Source organism: Drosophila grimshawi, unplaced genomic scaffold (genome assembly GCF_018153295.1).
Source record: "Drosophila grimshawi isolate 15287-2541.00 unplaced genomic scaffold, ASM1815329v1 contig_44, whole genome shotgun sequence".
In the NCBI taxonomy this organism is placed as follows: Eukaryota; Metazoa; Arthropoda; class Insecta; order Diptera; family Drosophilidae; genus Drosophila; species Drosophila grimshawi.
The window spans coordinates 14432963-14451712 of record NW_025063240.1 but is presented as its reverse complement, the minus strand read 5'-3'; the positions used below and the strand labels follow the sequence as shown (position 1 = coordinate 14451712).

Below are 18750 nucleotides of genomic sequence, written 5' to 3'. Positions count from 1 at the left end.
GCTCACTGTCTTCAGCGTATTCAGCTATCTGCGTAATTATTCAAGTAATCGTATCGAGCTTGGCAAAAAATACACATATATAATTTATTAACACAGCCATTTCAGGCGACATCGCTCATTGAAAATTAGTTGCCAATTTTATTTAAAAATTATTAAGTGCGCTGCATTCCAACAATCCAACGAATTTTCGTACAGTTTTAGTTGATCTCTTCCGAATAGATGGCATAATGTGAATTAATTCCAGTTAAAGTTAAATCGACTTTTCATATACAATTTGTTGCCCCTTGTCATTGTAGATTGTCTCTCCCCATCGCAATGTCTTCCACTCTTTCCTTACATATACGCACGAGCCATTTTTCTAGGCATAACAAATGTAGATACATAAACAACTATAGCATACATTAACAATCATAAGAACTTACTTTGAGAATGTAAGTTTAAATTTGTATTGCATATTTTTGTGTCCACATGTTAGAATATTGCATACTTCATGAAAACTGACGAAATTGGTAGACTATTATTTTTGATTTCAAAGTTGGTCAATTTAAAGCTTTTCTTTTCACAATTCTTCAATTACTACAATGATTAGCAAACACTGCATTAGATATATTCCAAATTGAAACATATAAATTTAGGTGCATCATGAGCTTGAAAGATATATGAGAATGAGCTATATGCTTATAACTTGTCAATAATAGGATGAAGTTTAACATACATACAATAGCCTAACTTTGTCATACCCATATTTTGGACGATCTACTGGTACAGGGTGCGAAATATGAGTAAGCCATAAAACAAACTTTTTCGTTAGACTTAATTAATAACGTTATGTTTTGACAATCAGTTTATCATTTTGGCAGATTTATGAGCCAATGAAATATATAAATATGGAAGGTGAATGTACACCTGGTTTATTCTATAAACGTATTATTTTAACTTATATATTCAAGGCATCAGCTGCTATAGTTTGCATGCATTTTCAAATTTCGCGTTAATTGCTTAATAATAATAATGTGATACGCATATATGCGATGCAAGACTTGGCTCACTACGGACTTAATGTTTAGAAAAATAAGTAGCTGGTTCTTTTAATAGGCATAATATCTGCACATTTTTAGCACGACAAAGATTAGATTTGAGCCGCTTAGAACACATACCCTTAATTTGTTGCAAAATCTGTTATCAGCGTCATTAACACTCCACTCCAAGTATAAATTCTCTTCAAGCAACCGTCTCCATTTAGTCAAAAACAATCTGCTTGAAGAACCACAACAAAATCTAATATTTTACACTCGCAAGAGGTTAACAAAAGGAATTTCCCACTCTCTCGAAAATGCAAGGTAATCGAAATGAATGACAAATGTACAGTCGTAGATGTTTTAGCGAACAAAGAAATATTCATATGTGCTTATATATTAAGATGCTTGCATGTGAACGAAATTACAAGAAACACGTTTCCGGATTTATTGCAGTGACATTTCGATTTAGTATTGGAGTTATCCTTCTGGCATTATGGCAGCCCCAGCCTATGCAGGCATTGCACGATTTCACGGAAATGTGCAGCCTATTTAAAAATGGCACTCTTGTCCGCAAGCCGGCGTCTTGTGACGAGTACATTGAATGCAAAGGTGACATGGGCGTTCTACACACCTGTGACGACTCCTTTGTATTCGACACTAGCTCGAAGAAGTGTGTGAAGGCAACGGCCAGTAACACCAATAATTGTGCCAACCCATGCGAAGGAAAGGACGACATGTGGGTGGCGGATCCAACGGACTGCAACTACTACTTCTACTGCCGGAATGGGGAGCCCCTATCTGGCCATTGCGAGGAATCGCAGCACTTTAATGAAGCCACGCAGTCATGTGAATATAAGGATGACTCGCTTTGCGTGTACGTTGCCAATATATGCGAATTAGTGCCCGATAAAACAAAGTTTCGCCAGGAGGATGACTGTAACGAATACTATGAGTGCAAGAGTGGTAAGCATTCATTAAAGACCTGCGCGTCCACGAAATACTTTGACGTGGAGAGCGGCAGCTGTGTAGATAAGAGTAAAGTCGATTGCAATGCGCATTCGAAGAAGAATGTATGCTTGTCGAAAACGAAGCCACTCAAAGGATTCCAGCCGGATAAAGCCACATGCCGTGGCTACTTTTATTGCAATGACTTTGGAAGCGTTCATGACGTCTCGCCCTCATGGTACCAGTGTCAGGAGGGCTATTTTTTCGATGAAACAACCAAAAAATGTGACATTGCCTCAGAGGTGGTGTGCACATACAATCGTTGCGAAGGACGCGGTTCCATGCTCGTCACCAGCAGCAACAACAACTGCCACAACTACATTGTATGTGAGAATAACGTCCAGGTAGGAGAGTACACATGCCATTGGGATTATTTTTTCGATGAGTCAGTGCAAGCCTGCACTTCCAAGATTATTTACGACGGCTGCTGTGATGGACGTGATTGAAATAATAATTATGTAATGCAGGCAAATAAATGTAGGTAAAATAAATGTATGCCTACCAAATGTCTGATTTTATCTATGTGCATAATGTACCTATATATGATGTATAAGTATGTATGCATATGTATAAAAGTATTCCTGTTGATTATTTCATCTTCTTATTTTAAATATGTATGCATATTTATTTACATTACACCCGCAGCAATAAATCAGTTAAATCAATAATTTGGAGCAATGTTAATTTGAAAATGACTATTCGTTTTTCTTATGTATTGAGTCAATTACATTTCGCTGGCATCTAATCAAAAAATAGAATCACTTTTAATTTAAGCATAACTTTTAAGACAAATATTGTTTTGTGTTGAACTTCCTGCACGTGTTGGTAGATCACGCACTGTTCCTCCTGTTTAATCTATTAATTAAGTTTGACTGGCATCATTAAAGAAAAGAGTATTTCATTAAACAATATCTAACATTATCTAATATAGTGAATAAAGAGTTTGACTTTTGAATAAAATTTAATGTTATAAACCCTTCCATTAAAGAATATCGGTGTTATTCATACTTGGTGTTCACTGTCATTTGACTTTTGGCGCAAATGTTAAATTCTTTCGCTATTTTACTTTCTGTTAATGAACAGCCCAAGCAAATGTTAAGTTTCGTGTCGCTGTTATGCACACTGTTGATTACACCCAAATAGTTCTTCTTCTTTTCTGCTATCAATAGAAGTCGACGCCGTCGTCGTGAGTTTGTTTTTGCGATGCTTATGAAAAATATCATTTGAAACGATAATAATAAGCAATAATTAGTGCGCAAATATCAGACTGACACTAAATGCCGCCAAAGGAATACAAAATATTTAATACAACCCTTGCTAAGGTCGTTGAAAACTATTCGAGTTAAGTTTTAATTGTATATTGCCATAAAACGTATGTGTAAGTTACCAAATTGCATTTGCATTAAACTGATCGGTTAATGTGTGTTGATATAAGGTTTATTTACTTTGAATAATTCAGTAACCGCACCGAGATGAAGCCCACTCAGCCCGGTGGCAGCAGCAACAGTGCTACCAGTGCCGGTAAGACAGGCGAGCCCATCGAGTATGTCACCCTAATCAGCGATGACTCTGACGGAGAGCCTTCGCCCAAACGGAATACGTCTGGCGGTGGTGGCCATGCGAAGGCCAAGTTTGACGATGACTCCAATGACACACCTGCCACCAGCGACGAACGTCGAACTAGCCGGCGCAATAAACCCAAAGTTGATTACACGAATAAACCGAATGCCACTGTAGAGAATGTATCATTTGAAAAGAGCAGCTCCGGCTCTTCAGGTAGCAGTACTGGAATACTGGATAAACGTGGTCATGTGCACACCGAACAGCGTTCACGGAAGTCGGAGACAGGACTTCACCACACCGCAACAACTAGCGCACGCAACGCTCTGCCAAAGGACACTTCAAATGGAACCAATGGAGAGATACGCGACACGAGTACGCCCACAGTGCTCTCGGGACAAGAGGGCGCAGTCTTTCAGTCGCGTCTGCCCTTTAGCAAAATGACACCCAATGAGGAGGCCTGCTTTCCAGATATTAGTCGATCAGGCATACTGGGCCATCGAGTTTTCCTCAACATAAGGAACAGCATACTGCACATGTGGGTGGATAATCCCAAGGTGCAGTTGACTTTCGATAATGTGCTTAAACGGTTGCCGCCGCCGTTTGACAGCGATCCCAATCTTGTGAGACGTGTACACTCATTTTTGGAGCGGCACGGTTTCATAAACTTTGGCATATTCAAGCGGCTAAGTCCCATACCCGTTAAGAAGCTTGGCAAGGTTATTGTGATTGGTGCTGGTATCTCAGGGCTGGCCGTTGGACAACAATTGCAACAATTTGGCATGGATGTCATTGTGTTGGAAGCGAGAGATCGAGTGGGCGGGCGCATTGCCACCTTTCGCAAAAATAGCTATATAGCTGATTTGGGCGCCATGGTTGTGACGGGCGTCTATGGTAATCCGATGACCATTCTCAGCAAACAAATCGGAATGGATCTGGTACCCATTCAGCAGACATGTCCGCTTTACGGCCCCGATGGCAAACCGGTCCCCAAGGAGAAGGATGATGTTATTGAGCGTGAGTTTAATCGCCTACTTGAATCAGCTAGCTATCTTTCGCATCGCCTGGACTTTAACTATGCCGGAAATAATCCAGTGTCGTTGGGTGACGCCTTGGAGTGGATCATCAATATGCAGGATAAGGCCGTGCAAGAGAAACGTGCTGCACACATGCACGAGATAATTGCCGCTCAAATGAAAATCATTGAACATCGCAAACAGCTCAAGATCATTCTACAAAAGATCGCAAGTCTTAAGACTGAGCTGCAAGCTTTGGTCAAGCAACGCCAGCCAAAAAGCGCACAGAATGAAAACACCTATGCGTGTCAAGAATACACAATTCGCACCACTCAAATCAAGCTGGAGGATACTATCAGTGTTGAGGATGAGATGCGCACTCAGGGCCATAAACTGGAGATCCAGCTCCAAGAGCTTGAACAAAATGGACCGAGGTGAGTAGGAATCCAACTGATGAAGAATTAAACCAAAAATTCATAAAACATTTGATTTACGCAGCCAGGTATATTTGTCGTCACGTGATCGTTTAATACTTGACTGGCACTTTGCCAATCTGGAGTTTGCCAATGCCACACGTTTGAATAATTTATCGCTGAAGCACTGGGATCAGGATGATGATTTTGAGTTCATTGGCCATCATACGACAGTGCGTAATGGTTACTCCTGCGTGCCTGTTGCACTCACCGAGAACATTGACATACGTCTTAACAGCGCCGTCAAGGAGATTAAGTACACCACAAAAGGAGTAGAGATTGTTGCTGAAAATTTGAAGACTTCAAACTCACAGATGACGTACAAAGCCGATTTGGCTGTCTGCACGCTTACCTTGGGAGTACTAAAGGTGGCCGTTGCGCAGGATGAGTCCCAGCACGCGAACACCGTTAAATTTGATCCACCACTGCCGGATTGGAAACAACAGGCCATTCGTCGTTTGGGATTTGGCAATCTCAACAAGGTGGTACTCTGTTTCGATCGGATATTCTGGGATCCTAATGCGAATCTCTTTGGCCATGTTGGTAGCACCACTGCCAGTCGAGGTGAGTAGCACGTCTTGTGCGTCTGTGCATTCTAAACCCGCTTGATATTAAATTTCAAGGGGAAATGTTTCTGTTCTGGAGCATCAGCTCGTCACCTGTTCTGCTGGCCCTCGTCGCTGGCATGGCTGCCAACATTGTTGAGAGCGTGACGGATGACATCATTATCGGACGCTGTATGTCCGTTTTGAAGAACATTTTTGGCAACACATCCGTGCCGCAGCCCAAGGAAACAGTTGTCACTCGCTGGCGTAGTGATCAATGGGCTCGTGGCTCCTACAGCTATGTGTCAGTGGGCTCCTCTGGTAGCGACTATGACCTTCTGGCTGCACCGGTCATACCGCCCTCAAGCTTCGAACCACATTTCAGCAAGGAGGGTGAAGAACTGCCACGTCTCTTCTTTGCCGGTGAGCACACGATACGCAACTATCCTGCAACAGTGCATGGCGCATATTTGAGTGGACTACGCGAGGCAGGCCGCATTGCTGATTACTATTTGGGCTATCCGGAAGGCACACCGCCGGACATTGGATACTCAGTTAGTGAAGCGGCCAACTCAGTTTCGGTGGGCAATGTTGTTAAGCTACGCGACCTTTCGCCACGTCTAACGGATTCGCCCTTGCCGAAGAAGTTGGAGGAGAATTCAAACATTGCCGAGTCGACAGATTTGCAGTGAATGGTGTATGTATTTAGTTGCGTCAGCCACAACCGAAGAACCAATTTGGAAATATAGATATGTTTAATATACTTAATACACATGCACAAATTTTTTATTGGCATTTGTGAGTGCAATTTTATCGAAATATCAATAGAATTATTATGTGCATTGTATTCAATTCTTATTAGTTTTACTAAACATTTATTTATTCAAAACAGTTAAAATAAGTTGAAAGGTATTGAAATATTTGAAGAAGGGAGTGCAAAATAGATTCAGCACGCTCATTAAAATTAATTTCATTTGGGTTGTTGCTGAGTAAAGTCGTCAAAGTTGATAACAATTTGCCTTTGCGTCGGCACATGTTGCTGGTAAATGATGCCAACAGCGTTGAGCATGCGTTTAGAGGCTCGATAAGTGGGCTTGTCCGAATACTTGTCGGATATGTACAAAATGTTCCGAATGCCCGATTGAATAATTAATTTTGTGCACTCATTGCAGGGAAATAGGGTTGTGTAGAGGCGAGTGCCATCTAGACTGGCACCATTGCCATTGAGTATAGCGTTAGCTTCAGCGTGAACAACATACATATTTTTATTTTCTATAGAATCACTGTCGCTGTCCTTTGACCAGGGAAACACATCGTCGCTACAGTTCCTCGGAAAACCATTGTAGCCAATTGCTACAATACGCTTGTGCTTATCCACAATGCATGCGCCAACCTGAGTGGATGGGTCCTTGCTACGTTTTGATGAAAGTATGGCTGTGGCCATAAAGTAATCATCCCATTGCAAATAATCCTGTCTTTTTTGTATGTGCAGCGCATTTAAACTCGCCGTAATCTCTGTCGCTTCCTCGCTATCGTCTCTCAGGTCCTTGGACATGACACTGCAAATATTCATTAAAATAAAGGTTTGATGATTCGTATTTTGAGACTACCGATATTGGAAAAATAATCAGATTTGTGAATTTGTATGTATAAATGTATCTTTATTATTCATAATCGATATTATCATATAATTTTTCAGAGGCAAAATAATAGTCTGTAATTTATATTTAATATAATTGGAATTTATTGTAAATACTTTGTATAAGAATCTAAATATTCAATCAAAATGTTTGATTAGGTGCATTGATGCTGTGCTTTATATTTTAGGCGCTTTTCTGCAATTGTATGGGATTCTGCTTCAGATGCAGGTAAATCGATCGCATACGTGAAACGTCTTTGCCAGCTTTATTAACCTTAGGATTGAAATCGCAGAGCTTAGCAATGCGTTCCCACTCGGTTCCAGGCTCAATAGCACCGTTCTCTAGCGATGCTGCTTGGATTTCCGCATTGCGCGACGATAGTTTTGTTTTCGAGATGGATTCCTCAATCTGGCGCAACCAGTCGTCTAACTCCTTCTTGGACTGCTGGCGCAATTCCTCCTTTTTGCGCTCCTCTTCAACATCCTTTTCCTCAAGCCGCTGCTTTTGATCCTCACGCCATTTGCGGATTTTCTCGGGCTCTTCGCGCGACGGCGGTGGTCCTGAGATGCCGACTGGTTCGTTCGATTCGCTACCAATTACCTCGAAGCTGCCAGTTGATGATTCGAGACCACCTCCAACAGCAGCAGATAATTCGCTACCCAATTCGGCACCAGAGCCCACAAGACCGCCAAGCAGTCCATCGTCAGTTGCGGGAGCCACAGTTGCACCTGTCGCCGACCCTCCGGTTATTTCCGCTTCAAGATCTCCAAGAACTGATTGCTCGCGTGCCAAAAACTCTGCCGCTGGATCAACTTCCTCTTTGGTTGCAAAATCATCACCGAAATCCATTTTGTAGTCTAGAAAATTGTACACACAAACACGATTACAGTTAATGGGCGTATTTTCACTTACACGTATGAATGTGTAAATGTTAAAGTGCAACGACATATCTCAAAACGTTAAAGTACATACCTACCTTTGGTTGTGTCCAAACAATAATTTATTTATTTTGCTTTTAACCACCTATTTGCATACTAATATAATTAATGTTATAAGTATTTTTCTCCTTTTTTTTATAGATAATATATATATGAAAGATTAATGGTGAAGAGTAAAATGACTGTCACTAATAGAGATGGCAAGTTATCGATACTATCATTTCGTTTATTTGGATTCGGTATCGATTGACATATACATTGCAATTTTACAATCCATATTATCTGTTATGTATTTAAAGTATTTGATGCTTTGATTTGATTTATGTATTTATATATATTTGTGTGTACCGAGAATATATTACTTGAAACATATTCTAAGACTGGCTGCACTCATTTACTATTATGTAAACATTTATTTGGGCGTTCAAAATGTACTAAGCTTAAACGTTATTTAATAAAAATTGGCATCCATAAGTTGTATTTAAATATTAATTAATTAAATTATTTAGATTTAGAAAAAACAGTAAATTTGATGAATAGGAGTGCCTAATATGAGGAACTAGTTGTTGAATTGCTGCGGCGATCTAGTTGACCACTTGTGCATGGTGTTTTCACGTTTTACAACACTTAAAATATAGTATGCTGAAGAATACACATGTATGTGTGAACGTATTTATATGTATATATATTGCGCTTACACATATTTTTCTACATGCTTTTACATGGAGTTTTATATTAACAATTGTGGCAAACAGTTAGTTCAACTCACCAAACAGATAATCAATTACAGAACAATATAATACGAATTACTGAGAATGGTATTAACACACTCGCAAGCTAGCGTGAGCACACGAATATCAACGAACTGATTCACGTGTGCATTGTTCAAATGAACAATGTAGTTCATTTGTACTTAAGCGGCCATTTTGGAGATTGTTTCACCCACAAAAAAAGTTATGCAGCCCATTTGTAGTAGTTTACAAAATAAATTAACCTAAAATTGCAACGTATATAGACAAGTGTATATTTAAAGTTAATCAATAATGATGGTCCATCGAAGTGTGAATCCGACGAAGCAGTGAAACACGCAACTTGCTTGCAAGTGACTATCTCTCAGCGCACGCACACATGTATGTATGTACATGCATATATACTTTAAGCATACATACAAACATAAGTATGTACATGTTAAAAGTGTCCAAAGCAAATGCAAATATCAACTGATGTACAAACACATACAATATATATGTATGTATGTATGTGCTACAGCACTACAAAATATTGTTGAAAAACTTTTGAAAAACAAATAAATAAATAAAAATGTGCCTTTTAGTATCCAGCCAAAAACACGCCAAGTTGTGCGCGGCATAATTTATTTGTGTATGTATGTATGTATATGTGTAAATATCAACGTATCTGCGAAAAAAATGAAAAAAATGCACTTGTCTTAGGGCTGCATAAAAGCAAACCCGAAAACAACATGTTTATTGATATGTTTATTCATTTATTAATTAGTTGCGTTCAGTGAGCCAATGCACAGATACAATAAGATGAAATTGTATACATATATTAATGTACATACATATGTTCACCTCATGTACGGCATCGAGCAGACTTGAGCGTGTCCAAGCTTGCAGCCCTGGATTCCGCATTTTCTGTTTATTCAATGAATTAATCGTAAAAAACAAAAACCCTGCTTCCAGCTCAAGCACCCCACATGGATCCCAACTCCAGCCCCTGGTCTTACGCATACAATCGCATCGTACCCGGTTCCGCCGGCAGCACTGGCAGCACAGCGGAGGAATTTCAACATCCGCACCTAGCCACCATTACGGCAGCAAGTCTCGCCAGCTTCAATGCGGCTGCGGCGAGCGGTGGCAGTTTTGTGCCGCCATCCCCGATCGGCAGCTACAATCCAGTATTCCAGCAGATATATCATCATGCGGCCGCAGCCAGTGTGCAGCCAAAGCCGGCGCATTATGCCTCAACGACGGTCAACACACCGCACCGACAGCTGCAACAGCTGCAGCTGCCCACCACACTGGACAAGCAGCTGAGCAGTTTTCAAAATCAGGCTGCAGTGGCGGCCGTCTCGTCTGCAGCAGCGGCCGCCGCGGCTGTCAATAATGTTGCCTCCAACTACTATGGTGAGAACTCATCGTCCAGCGGTGCCTCGCCGTCGCCCACAACTGTCGCTCTTACCTCAACATCGCTGACGTGGAACACGCCGAACATGCTGTCCAACACGTTCCTTGCCATGCAACAGCAGCAGCAACAGGCCCAACAGCAGCAGCAGCAACAGCAGCAAGCCCAACAGCAACTGAATCTAGTGGCTGACAAAGTGGTAAGTATTAAAAGTTGTACACAATTTTTATTGCGATCCAATTCAACAGGGGCCGGGAGCTTCAATGGGGCTCAGTTTGGGTTCGGTATATATATATGTATATATATATTCTTTTATTTTTCTATTTTCTGACATTTTCAATATCTTTCCTAATATGGGCAGGCTCTCTGTTTCGCGTAGAACTAAAACTTACATAGAACTCTGTATCCTAGACAAATATATATGTATTTTATAGCAATTATCGACTGTTTCAGCTACGGTCCCAAATTGGTTCTTGATTAATATATAGACCCTCAATCCCGCGAGTTTATTTTACACAAACAGTCACTGCAGTTATAGTTTACCGATATGTGCTGGGCCCCTCTTTGATGCTCCCTCGATAAGTTGGACTTGCCTCTGTACTAATTTTGCTTAGAGTTAGACTATGCCTTATCCCTAACTGTCTTATGTATGTACGCATATATATATATACTATATGTAACAAAATCCGAACAAAACAATTTCCGTTTCCATCAAATTTATGTACAAAACAAAAATCAACCTGCCAACCCCTTCCACGGCTACAAACAACAATCATCAACAACGAATCTGTAGCAAATCAAACAAGAAAACACACAACAAACAAAAGCGCAAATCAAAGCGTACAACGAACTAATTTACTTGACCCAATTGCAACAACAACAACAACAGCAACAACAACAGCAGCAGCAACAACAGCAGCAGCAGCAGCAACAGCAGCAAGAACAATTGCAACATGACATTACTGAGGCAGAAACATACTACACAATCGATGGTCAAAAGTTGAAGCTCTCACGCAAGGATCCACAATCGATCCACATCGAACACCAAAATGTGAGTCCAGCGTATGCGGCACAGTATGCGAGTCCCGCATTGAGTTCAGCGGATGGATCACCGATCACGAATTTACACACAGTCGATGTGGGAGGATCGCCCCAGGTGATTGTCTATAAGACAGCAACGGCGCCGGTTGCAACGGCAGCAGCAGCAGCGGGGGGGTCACCAGTATCTCGACGCACCGTAATGAATGTGGCAGGCGCTGGTTCGTCTGCAGCGCCCAGAACGGTTGCATACTCATCTGTGATACAGAGCACACTGCAACAGCAGCACCTGCAACAACAACAACAGCAGCAGCAACAACAACAACATCAGCAGCAGCAACAGCACTGCTGGACAAAGCCAGTGGATGGGCAGGATGAGATAAAGAGTGTGTTGCAACTGCACGTCAAGCAAGAGCATCGGCAGCTGGACTACGCCAATGATGCGGCTGGCAGCGGGGCAGATAGCAGCGAGAATCTTGTGTTTAATCTGCCACCAGGTCTTGAGATAAAGCAAACGTTCTATCAACCGAGCGTCATTGACGTAGACTCATCCGCCTCAGTGGCGTTGCATCAGGCACAAGCACAGGCTCAGGCCCAGGCGCAGGCAGTGGCTGCGCAGGAGCATCTGTTGCAACAGCAGCAGGATGCTGCCTCGCCGCAGGGTCGACGGCAGCACGTTGTGGCTAATATGATATTGTCACCGGGGACATCGAGCAGCTTAGCGTCACAGATTCAAACAGTGCCAAAGGTTTGTATTTCATTTGTATGTATTTATTTTGGTATACTTTTTTCTCGTTTCGTTTACGTTTTGTTGGTTTTTAGTTTTGTTTTGCTTATGCTCTGTTTTTATCGTTTCGGTGTTTTTTTTTTTTTTTTTTTTACCGTTCAGTAATTTCTAACGGCTGTTATGCAAATCTGTAATCGATTTCACATGGCGAACTAGTTCATTGTCGAACCATATTTAGCCATTTGCTGTATGAATGACAATCTACTCATTTCAAATATGTCTACATATATGATAAAAAAAAAAAAGAAAACTTGTTAAGCTGTTTGGTTTTGGTTTGTTTGGTTGTGAATACTGTAATAAATGCATAACATTTGTGTATTATGTTAAGTGGCGGTACCAAGCACTTCTGTTATGTTTTCTATACCGCTTATTATTGCTTACAATTTGGTGGCGGTATTTTCTTTTTATTTGATTATATTAACAATTTGTTTCTACATATAAATACATACATACATACCTTTGTATGTTTTATTTAAACTGCTAAATTATAGCTAATTGTTCTGTTGGCTTTAAAAACCTTGTGGTCAATTTGAAACTGTGACGTGACGTTGATTGAGGAAGTTTTATGTGATATTTGTAATACGTTTTAAACAAAATCCCAGCTGCAAATTAAATTAAACATAATCCACACAAAAAGCAACAACTGTTAACTTTCGGCTAATCAACATAAACATATTATTGGTCCATTTGCAGGAGGATGTGAAGCCGCCACCTAAGCCAGCAAAGACGCCGCGAAAGCGACAGCCGAAGAAGACTCTAATTCCGAGTAGCGAATACAGTACCGTTCGCAGTCCACAGGAATCGCAGCACCATCAGTTGCAGCAGCAACAGCAGCACAATCAGCAGCAACAGCAGCAGCAGCAAAATACGTATTATGATTTTAATAGCAAATGGAACACGCCGCTCAAAACGGAGAACAATGCGGCATCTGTGTCGCCAGCGACAACCATTAACATACCCACATATCCGCAGCAGAGTCAGCAACACCAGCAGTCCTCCCAACAGCAGCAGCAGCAGCAGCAGCAACAACAACAGCAACATCTGCCGCAGCCGGCACATTTGCAATCATCGCAGGCGCAATCGCACCTTACACAGCTTGCCCAGTACTATCCAGCATTTCCACAGCCCATTGCATCCCAGTACACGGCGTGTATGCAGCAGCAGCAGCAACAGCAGCAGCAACAGCAGCAGCAGCAGCAGCAACAACAGGTCTACACGCAACAGCAGCAACAGCAGCAGCAGCAACAGCAACAACAGCAAGTGTATACACAGCAACTGCAGCTGCAACAACAGCAGCAGCAGCAGCAACAACAGCAGCAGCAACATCAGCAGGAAAAGGTGGAGACTGTGCAGCAGCAGGAGGAGGAAACGGCAGCTGCAACTGCTGCCAGCGAGGCGAGCAATAAAGTGATTGTGCCAAACATTGAAGAGGAACTGGACTTCTTGGCAGATGCAAGTAGTGTGCCCAAACAGGGCTATGCCAATTCGCTGACCTTAAATGGGCGCAACACAAACTCTTCGACAAACAACACAAACTTTGGCATACGCAATCCCAACAAAACGCCTTCACCGGAACCGCCTTCTTCCACAACGCACGATTGCAGCAATAATGGTATAACGGCAGTCAACGCAGCAACACTTGGCAACTCTGGTTCAACAGTGGCAGCGTACAGTCCTGCTGCACCTAAGCCAGTCAGTGTGGGCACCTCAATCGGCGAGAAGAAAACACAGTTTATGGACAGCTATCTGAAGTTTCTTCAAGGTGAACGAGATGATGATCCGCCGCCGGTTGTAAAGCCATCCCGCAAGCTGAACTATCCACGTGCCCCTTACAAGCGCAAGGGCAAAAGCGGTGCCGCTGATGAGGCGTCCACATCGCAGGCAACAGCGGCTGGTGCAGCCGTCGCGGATAACCAGTCGGTGCAGAGTCTGGCCGGACTCGTCGACGACGATGGGCGTCGCATTAAAATAATCTCGCAAACTCAAATACTGCCGAAAAAGAGGCCGCATGCACAAATGGTAGCGGCAGCTGCCGCTGCAGCAGCCGCTGAATCAACATCTACCTCTGTCATACAACATCCGTCGGCTGGCGATCAGACGACGTCATCGTTTCGGCCATACGCTCAGCAGCAACAGGATTCGCCTGGGCTGGGCGCGGCACAGCATTTTGTGCAGCAGCATTGCGCACAGTTGGGTGCAGGTGTTGGTGGAAGCGGGAGCGGCAGTCAAGGTATGTTACTTGACCAACAGCATAATTCCAATAAGCACTCTACTATCGCAACTACTTCTGCGCCATGCAACAACAATTACAACAACAACAACAACCACCATCACACACCCGCCGACGCGTCATCGGCAACGGCAGCCAACATCAACACAGCAGTTAGCGTGGCGACACCAGCCGCGCCCAATCCTCATCACTTTATTCCTCTGCTATGGCCATGGCAGCATTAGTCGCGACTCGCGATAATGACCGACCACATCGCATCCATGTGACTCGACAGACGAGACGACAGACAACGAACCTGCGACCAGGGACATGGACACTGTGCATATGTAAAAACCGAATACATAAACTTAACTTTTAAACAATTGTTATAATGCCGAAACGCAAGAGCAAAAAACAAAAAAACAAAAAAAAAAAAACAAAAAAAAAAACAAAAAAAGAAACAAAAAAAAAAGAAGTATAAGTATTTTTGAGATGGAATACCGAGAACAAATATTATTAATTTAAAAAAGAAAAAAAATCATCAAAAAATAAAAACTTGTATTTTTATTATTTATTTGTGAGCCAGCCGACAGGCGGGCAGCTGGTGGCAGTGTCGTCGATGGCTCCTCGGCTTTGGGTTTATGTTGTTGACGTAGTTGTTGTTACGCGCTGGCGTGATTGCCATTACGGTTGCTTGCTAACCACTTTTGTGCTCTTCACAGACCCATTAAACTTGCCGCCACGTCGGGAGCAATGCTCCCGCAAGGCCAAGGAGAGCAGCATGCACGCGTTGCTCTTGAATACGTCAACTATTGGGGAGGGCGGAGCGGTGGGTGAGCCGGAGGAGTTCACCGACTCGGACACGGATCCCGTCTGGACACCGCAGGAAGAAGATGTAAGTGTTACTTGCTTGCTCCCGTCCGTTCGTCGTTTGTAATCCACATTCCTTCCCCAAAAAAATTATCAAAACAGAGTGACGACGGCGGCAAGGGCTATGGCAAGCGCAAAGCAACCGCGCGCCGCATCAAGGGAACACCTCGTAAGAACACCTATTGCCAGCCGGAAACACATATGCAGCAACATCAGCAGTTGCAACAGCTGCATTCGTCACAGCAGCAGCAACAGCAGCAGCAGCAGCAACAACTGCATACCAACGATGTCTATAATCCGCAGCAGGATCTGCAAGGTGGGGCGGATGTTAGCTATGGCAGCGCATCGACAGGAACCCCAGCCACCGCTGAGAACTTTAAAGTAGGTCACTCTGACAGAAACCTTACTCATCAAAGCTCGGGAACTATTAATATCATATCATAGAGCTGACTTGCTATTCGAATCAAATGTGTAATTATATTATACATTATTTTTTGCATCCACAGACCGGAGACTTTATCGTTTTACGTTCGGATTTGGTTAACGATTGGCCCACCATTTGGCAGGTGGACTCCAAGTGTATATTGCAAAAGTATGAGCCATTTCGACAGAACGGCAAAACCTTTTACCGCAACATGTCCAAGGCGAGTTTTAAATAACTGTCCCTGTCCATTAAAATTGTAAATAAATAATTTTTTTTCGTGTCCTTACAGTACGCTTCATGGAATCTAGAAACGAAGAAACTCTACCTCAAGGCCCCTGTACGCATCCAGTTGCAATCTCACACTGAGACAATTGTTGAGTTTATGCGTTCTGAGTTGCTGGCCGACGATACCGAGCAGTTTATTGAGAAGATAATGGAGGATTTTCTATCATATCGGGACAACTTTGAGATTTATATACAAACGATGATATCACAGGCGCTTGATCCCAGCTTTTTCTCTGAGATAACACGCGAGAAAGGTATATATATTATATATCATTCAAAACTTATTTTATTTAACTTGCCCAATTTCAGATGACTATTTTTTGGGAAGTGTGCGCGTAATAGACAACATTATGGACAGCTGCAAGCGAAAACTGTTGGCCATCACTCCATGGACACGCAGCATTATTTCTTCCATTGAGACATGGCCAAAGTGTCACGTTTTCTCCGAGTGGGTGCAGAACAATTTAACCCAAAAGAACTGTGCTGGATGCCATCAGCCGGGCATTGCCGTTCGTTTCCTTTTGTTTGGGGAACCCTATAACCCAAGCACAATGCAGACCATTGCTGCAGATGCACGAATTGTTTACGAGAAGGTAATTACTGCTAGTACTGTTAGTTGACAAGGAACTGCGTGCCAAGTATTAAATTTTGGTTTGCTTTTAGGACATTGTGTTGTGTCGCATTTGTGCCGCTCGTGCGGATCTCTTCCACAAAATTGCACATGAGAAGTTCAATTTGTTCATCAACTGTTCGCAGCGTGTAACTGAGCAGCAGCAACAGTTTCCCGGCAAAACATCAACGGAAATCTTGAATGATCTGCTAGCCGAGCACAACTGGATAGATGAGGTTAGTGGCTGCTTGATAATGGTGTCTTCCAATTGATTTACTAATTTATTTTCGAATCTTATAGCTGTTCCGGAACATGCGTAACTGTTGGGCTGAGGTCGAGAGCTTGGAGCGACAGAAGCGTTTTCGTGAAGTAATGCAGTAATAATCAATATAAATCAGTAATAAGTCTTAGTGGACTTACTGCAGTGTCAGCTCCCAGCTCCAGCTGCTTGAAAATGTATTATTGTATACAACAGCGTTGCAATAAACTCAATGAGTTGTTAATTATAATGATAAAGCTAATTTTAAGTTGTGCAGGTTATTCGAGTTGCTTATCGCAGTCTTCTCTCTGCGATCTGCGATCCAATCATGCCATATGTTATGCATAACGCATAAGCATGCTATGTTAGAGTGTTTATGCAGCGACTGGTTGTAGCTACGTATAAAACATATGTAAATATAATTATAATATTAATATTCCTAAGTTTATAACGCAATTCTGTCAGTAACTGTCTCATAAGCATAAATCATTGCAAATCCAATGCAAACATTTTGATTGCATACGACTTAGTTTTTTAAGTTTTATCGTGTATTCATATAATGGCAAACAAATTGAATAGATTTTTATGTTAACGACACTTCCGAAATTGACGTTGAATCGTCATAGATAAGCGCACTACAAAATATTTGCAATATTTACCTTTAGTATAAGTGTACACAACAGACAGCGCAGAATTTATAGCTTGCGGCCTTTTAATTTTAATTCCCATGACCCGAGTTATCATTATATTTAGTTTTTGTTTTAGTTACATACAATAATATGTACATTTATTTTGCTCTCAAGTTCATTCAATAAATGAAATAAATTGCTTGTAAATAAAAACAATGAAATATATAATATTAGCGAAAAAACGTGTATAACTTTAAAACACAATTCACTTCATTGACTACATTGCGTGTTCGGTACATTATATACAAATATGTGAGTTACACTTATAATCATATGAATGAACCCTTTACGATACTCTTGACCCGGCAACCGGGTATTATAAAGTCTAACTCTCGAAACGGAAGCTTCTTCTTGGCCGGTTGTTTGTAATGTTTTTCCTTTTCTTTTCGTTCATGCCCAGTTTGCATGGGCGAAATGGCATGGTCAACTATAATAATAAGCGGCCAGGCATTTTGTGGCCTTGACAAATCGCTTGGTCTCGCCCTTATTTCGTATTTGTTTGCTGAATTTTACGTAAACTAAAGCCAGCCTTAACAGAACTTAATATTGATGACGTTGCAAAAGGCGTCGTTATATGTATATGGTTATGTGTATATTATTATGATTATTCGTATTCACTGCCTTCGTACGGATGATGACTCAGTTATACTCTATTCTTTTAGCTTTCTGTCTTACTATGCAAATCTATAAATACACATTTGTTTTGCGTTGAGTTAATTGGGAAACAATCCAGGTAAAGGTAAAGTCTCAAGTTCTTTCAACTTGACTCTCGACTAGAAGACCTTTATTACCTTGAGGGCTATGCAAAAAGTCTTTAATTAGTTATTACTTTGCACGACTTTGTATATGTATATTTGTTTTTCAAAAATCAAAATAATTGCTCTATGATGAATGTGGGGTAAGGTCGATTTATAAGGTTATTAAATGTTTTTTTTTTTATGTAAGGCTTATATTAAATTCGACAATAATTAGCATTCTGTTTGATAACATAAGAATATTAATGAATTTTATATTGATTACATTATCAGCGGCACTCTAAAGAAATATTTTCTTTTGCTTTAAAGCTGTTTAAAGGTTTCATTTCAGAAAAGCTATTGTTTTCACAACATTGCGCCTTTTGCGTCAAGTTCAACACTGGGCAAATCGGATTGGGTCCTTTGGGGGAGAGGCAAGCAGAGCCTTAATTGGAATAGACGCGGGCGTTGGGCTGTAAAGATGCCCAACGCTAACTCCACATT

The 18750-nt window shown here is 41.7% G+C and overlaps 5 protein-coding genes across 15 annotated transcripts; 3 read left to right on the top strand and 2 right to left on the bottom strand.

The window, feature by feature from the left end:
* Positions 1-1240: 1240 nt before the first annotated feature.
* LOC6557071 (peritrophin-48) lies at positions 1241-2684 on the top strand. The gene is made up of 2 exons (XM_001984210.2): positions 1241-1340; positions 1473-2684. Exons 1-2 carry the CDS (start codon positions 1334-1336, stop codon positions 2468-2470), a joined length of 1005 nt encoding a protein of 334 aa, XP_001984246.2. The 5' UTR covers positions 1241-1333; the 3' UTR covers positions 2471-2684.
* A 500-nt stretch (positions 2685-3184) lies between these two features.
* On the top strand, positions 3185-6386 carry LOC6557229 (possible lysine-specific histone demethylase 1). 3 transcript variants are annotated; one of them, XM_001984211.3, is made up of 4 exons: positions 3185-3402; positions 3484-5034; positions 5099-5637; positions 5697-6386. In XM_001984211.3, exons 2-4 carry the CDS (start codon positions 3497-3499, stop codon positions 6308-6310), a joined length of 2691 nt encoding a protein of 896 aa, XP_001984247.1. In that variant the 5' UTR covers positions 3185-3402; positions 3484-3496; the 3' UTR covers positions 6311-6386. The 3 variants fall into 3 exon arrangements, with proteins under 3 accessions (XP_001984247.1, XP_032598742.1, XP_032598741.1); XM_032742851.2 differs by having other exon boundaries at positions 3189-3396; XM_032742850.2 differs by having other exon boundaries at positions 3231-3402; positions 3460-5034.
* Positions 6387-6452: 66 nt separating this feature from the next.
* LOC6557221 (probable deoxycytidylate deaminase) lies at positions 6453-9028 on the bottom strand. The gene is made up of 2 exons (XM_001984212.3): positions 8966-9028; positions 6453-7177 (listed from the first exon to the last, which is right to left on the bottom strand). Exon 2 carries the CDS (start codon positions 7171-7173, stop codon positions 6589-6591), a length of 585 nt encoding a protein of 194 aa, XP_001984248.1. The 5' UTR covers positions 7174-7177; positions 8966-9028; the 3' UTR covers positions 6453-6588.
* LOC6557314 (clathrin light chain) lies at positions 7339-9029 on the bottom strand. Of its 3 annotated transcripts, none has more exons than XM_032742853.2 (2): positions 8966-9029; positions 7339-8115 (listed from the first exon to the last, which is right to left on the bottom strand). In XM_032742853.2, the coding sequence occupies exon 2, from the start codon at positions 8105-8107 to the stop codon at positions 7442-7444; it is 666 nt and encodes a 221-aa protein (XP_032598744.1). In that variant the 5' UTR covers positions 8108-8115; positions 8966-9029; the 3' UTR covers positions 7339-7441. The 3 variants fall into 3 exon arrangements, with proteins under 3 accessions (XP_032598744.1, XP_001984249.1, XP_032598745.1); XM_001984213.3 differs by lacking the exon at positions 8966-9029 and adding an exon at positions 8231-8287; XM_032742854.2 differs by lacking the exon at positions 8966-9029 and adding an exon at positions 8235-8287.
* An 81-nt stretch (positions 9030-9110) lies between these two features.
* On the top strand, positions 9111-17581 carry LOC6557243 (putative mediator of RNA polymerase II transcription subunit 12). 7 transcript variants are annotated; one of them, XM_001984214.3, is made up of 11 exons: positions 9113-9326; positions 9900-10540; positions 11231-12127; positions 12860-14396; positions 15098-15270; positions 15348-15626; positions 15752-15889; positions 15959-16208; positions 16264-16547; positions 16618-16800; positions 16865-17581. In XM_001984214.3, exons 2-11 carry the CDS (start codon positions 9914-9916, stop codon positions 16943-16945), a joined length of 4449 nt encoding a protein of 1482 aa, XP_001984250.1. In that variant the 5' UTR covers positions 9113-9326; positions 9900-9913; the 3' UTR covers positions 16946-17581. The 7 variants fall into 7 exon arrangements, with proteins under 7 accessions (XP_032598739.1, XP_001984250.1, XP_032598734.1 ...); XM_032742843.2 differs by having other exon boundaries at positions 11135-12127; XM_032742844.2 differs by having other exon boundaries at positions 9113-9330; positions 11135-12127.
* Positions 17582-18750: the final 1169 nt, after the last annotated feature.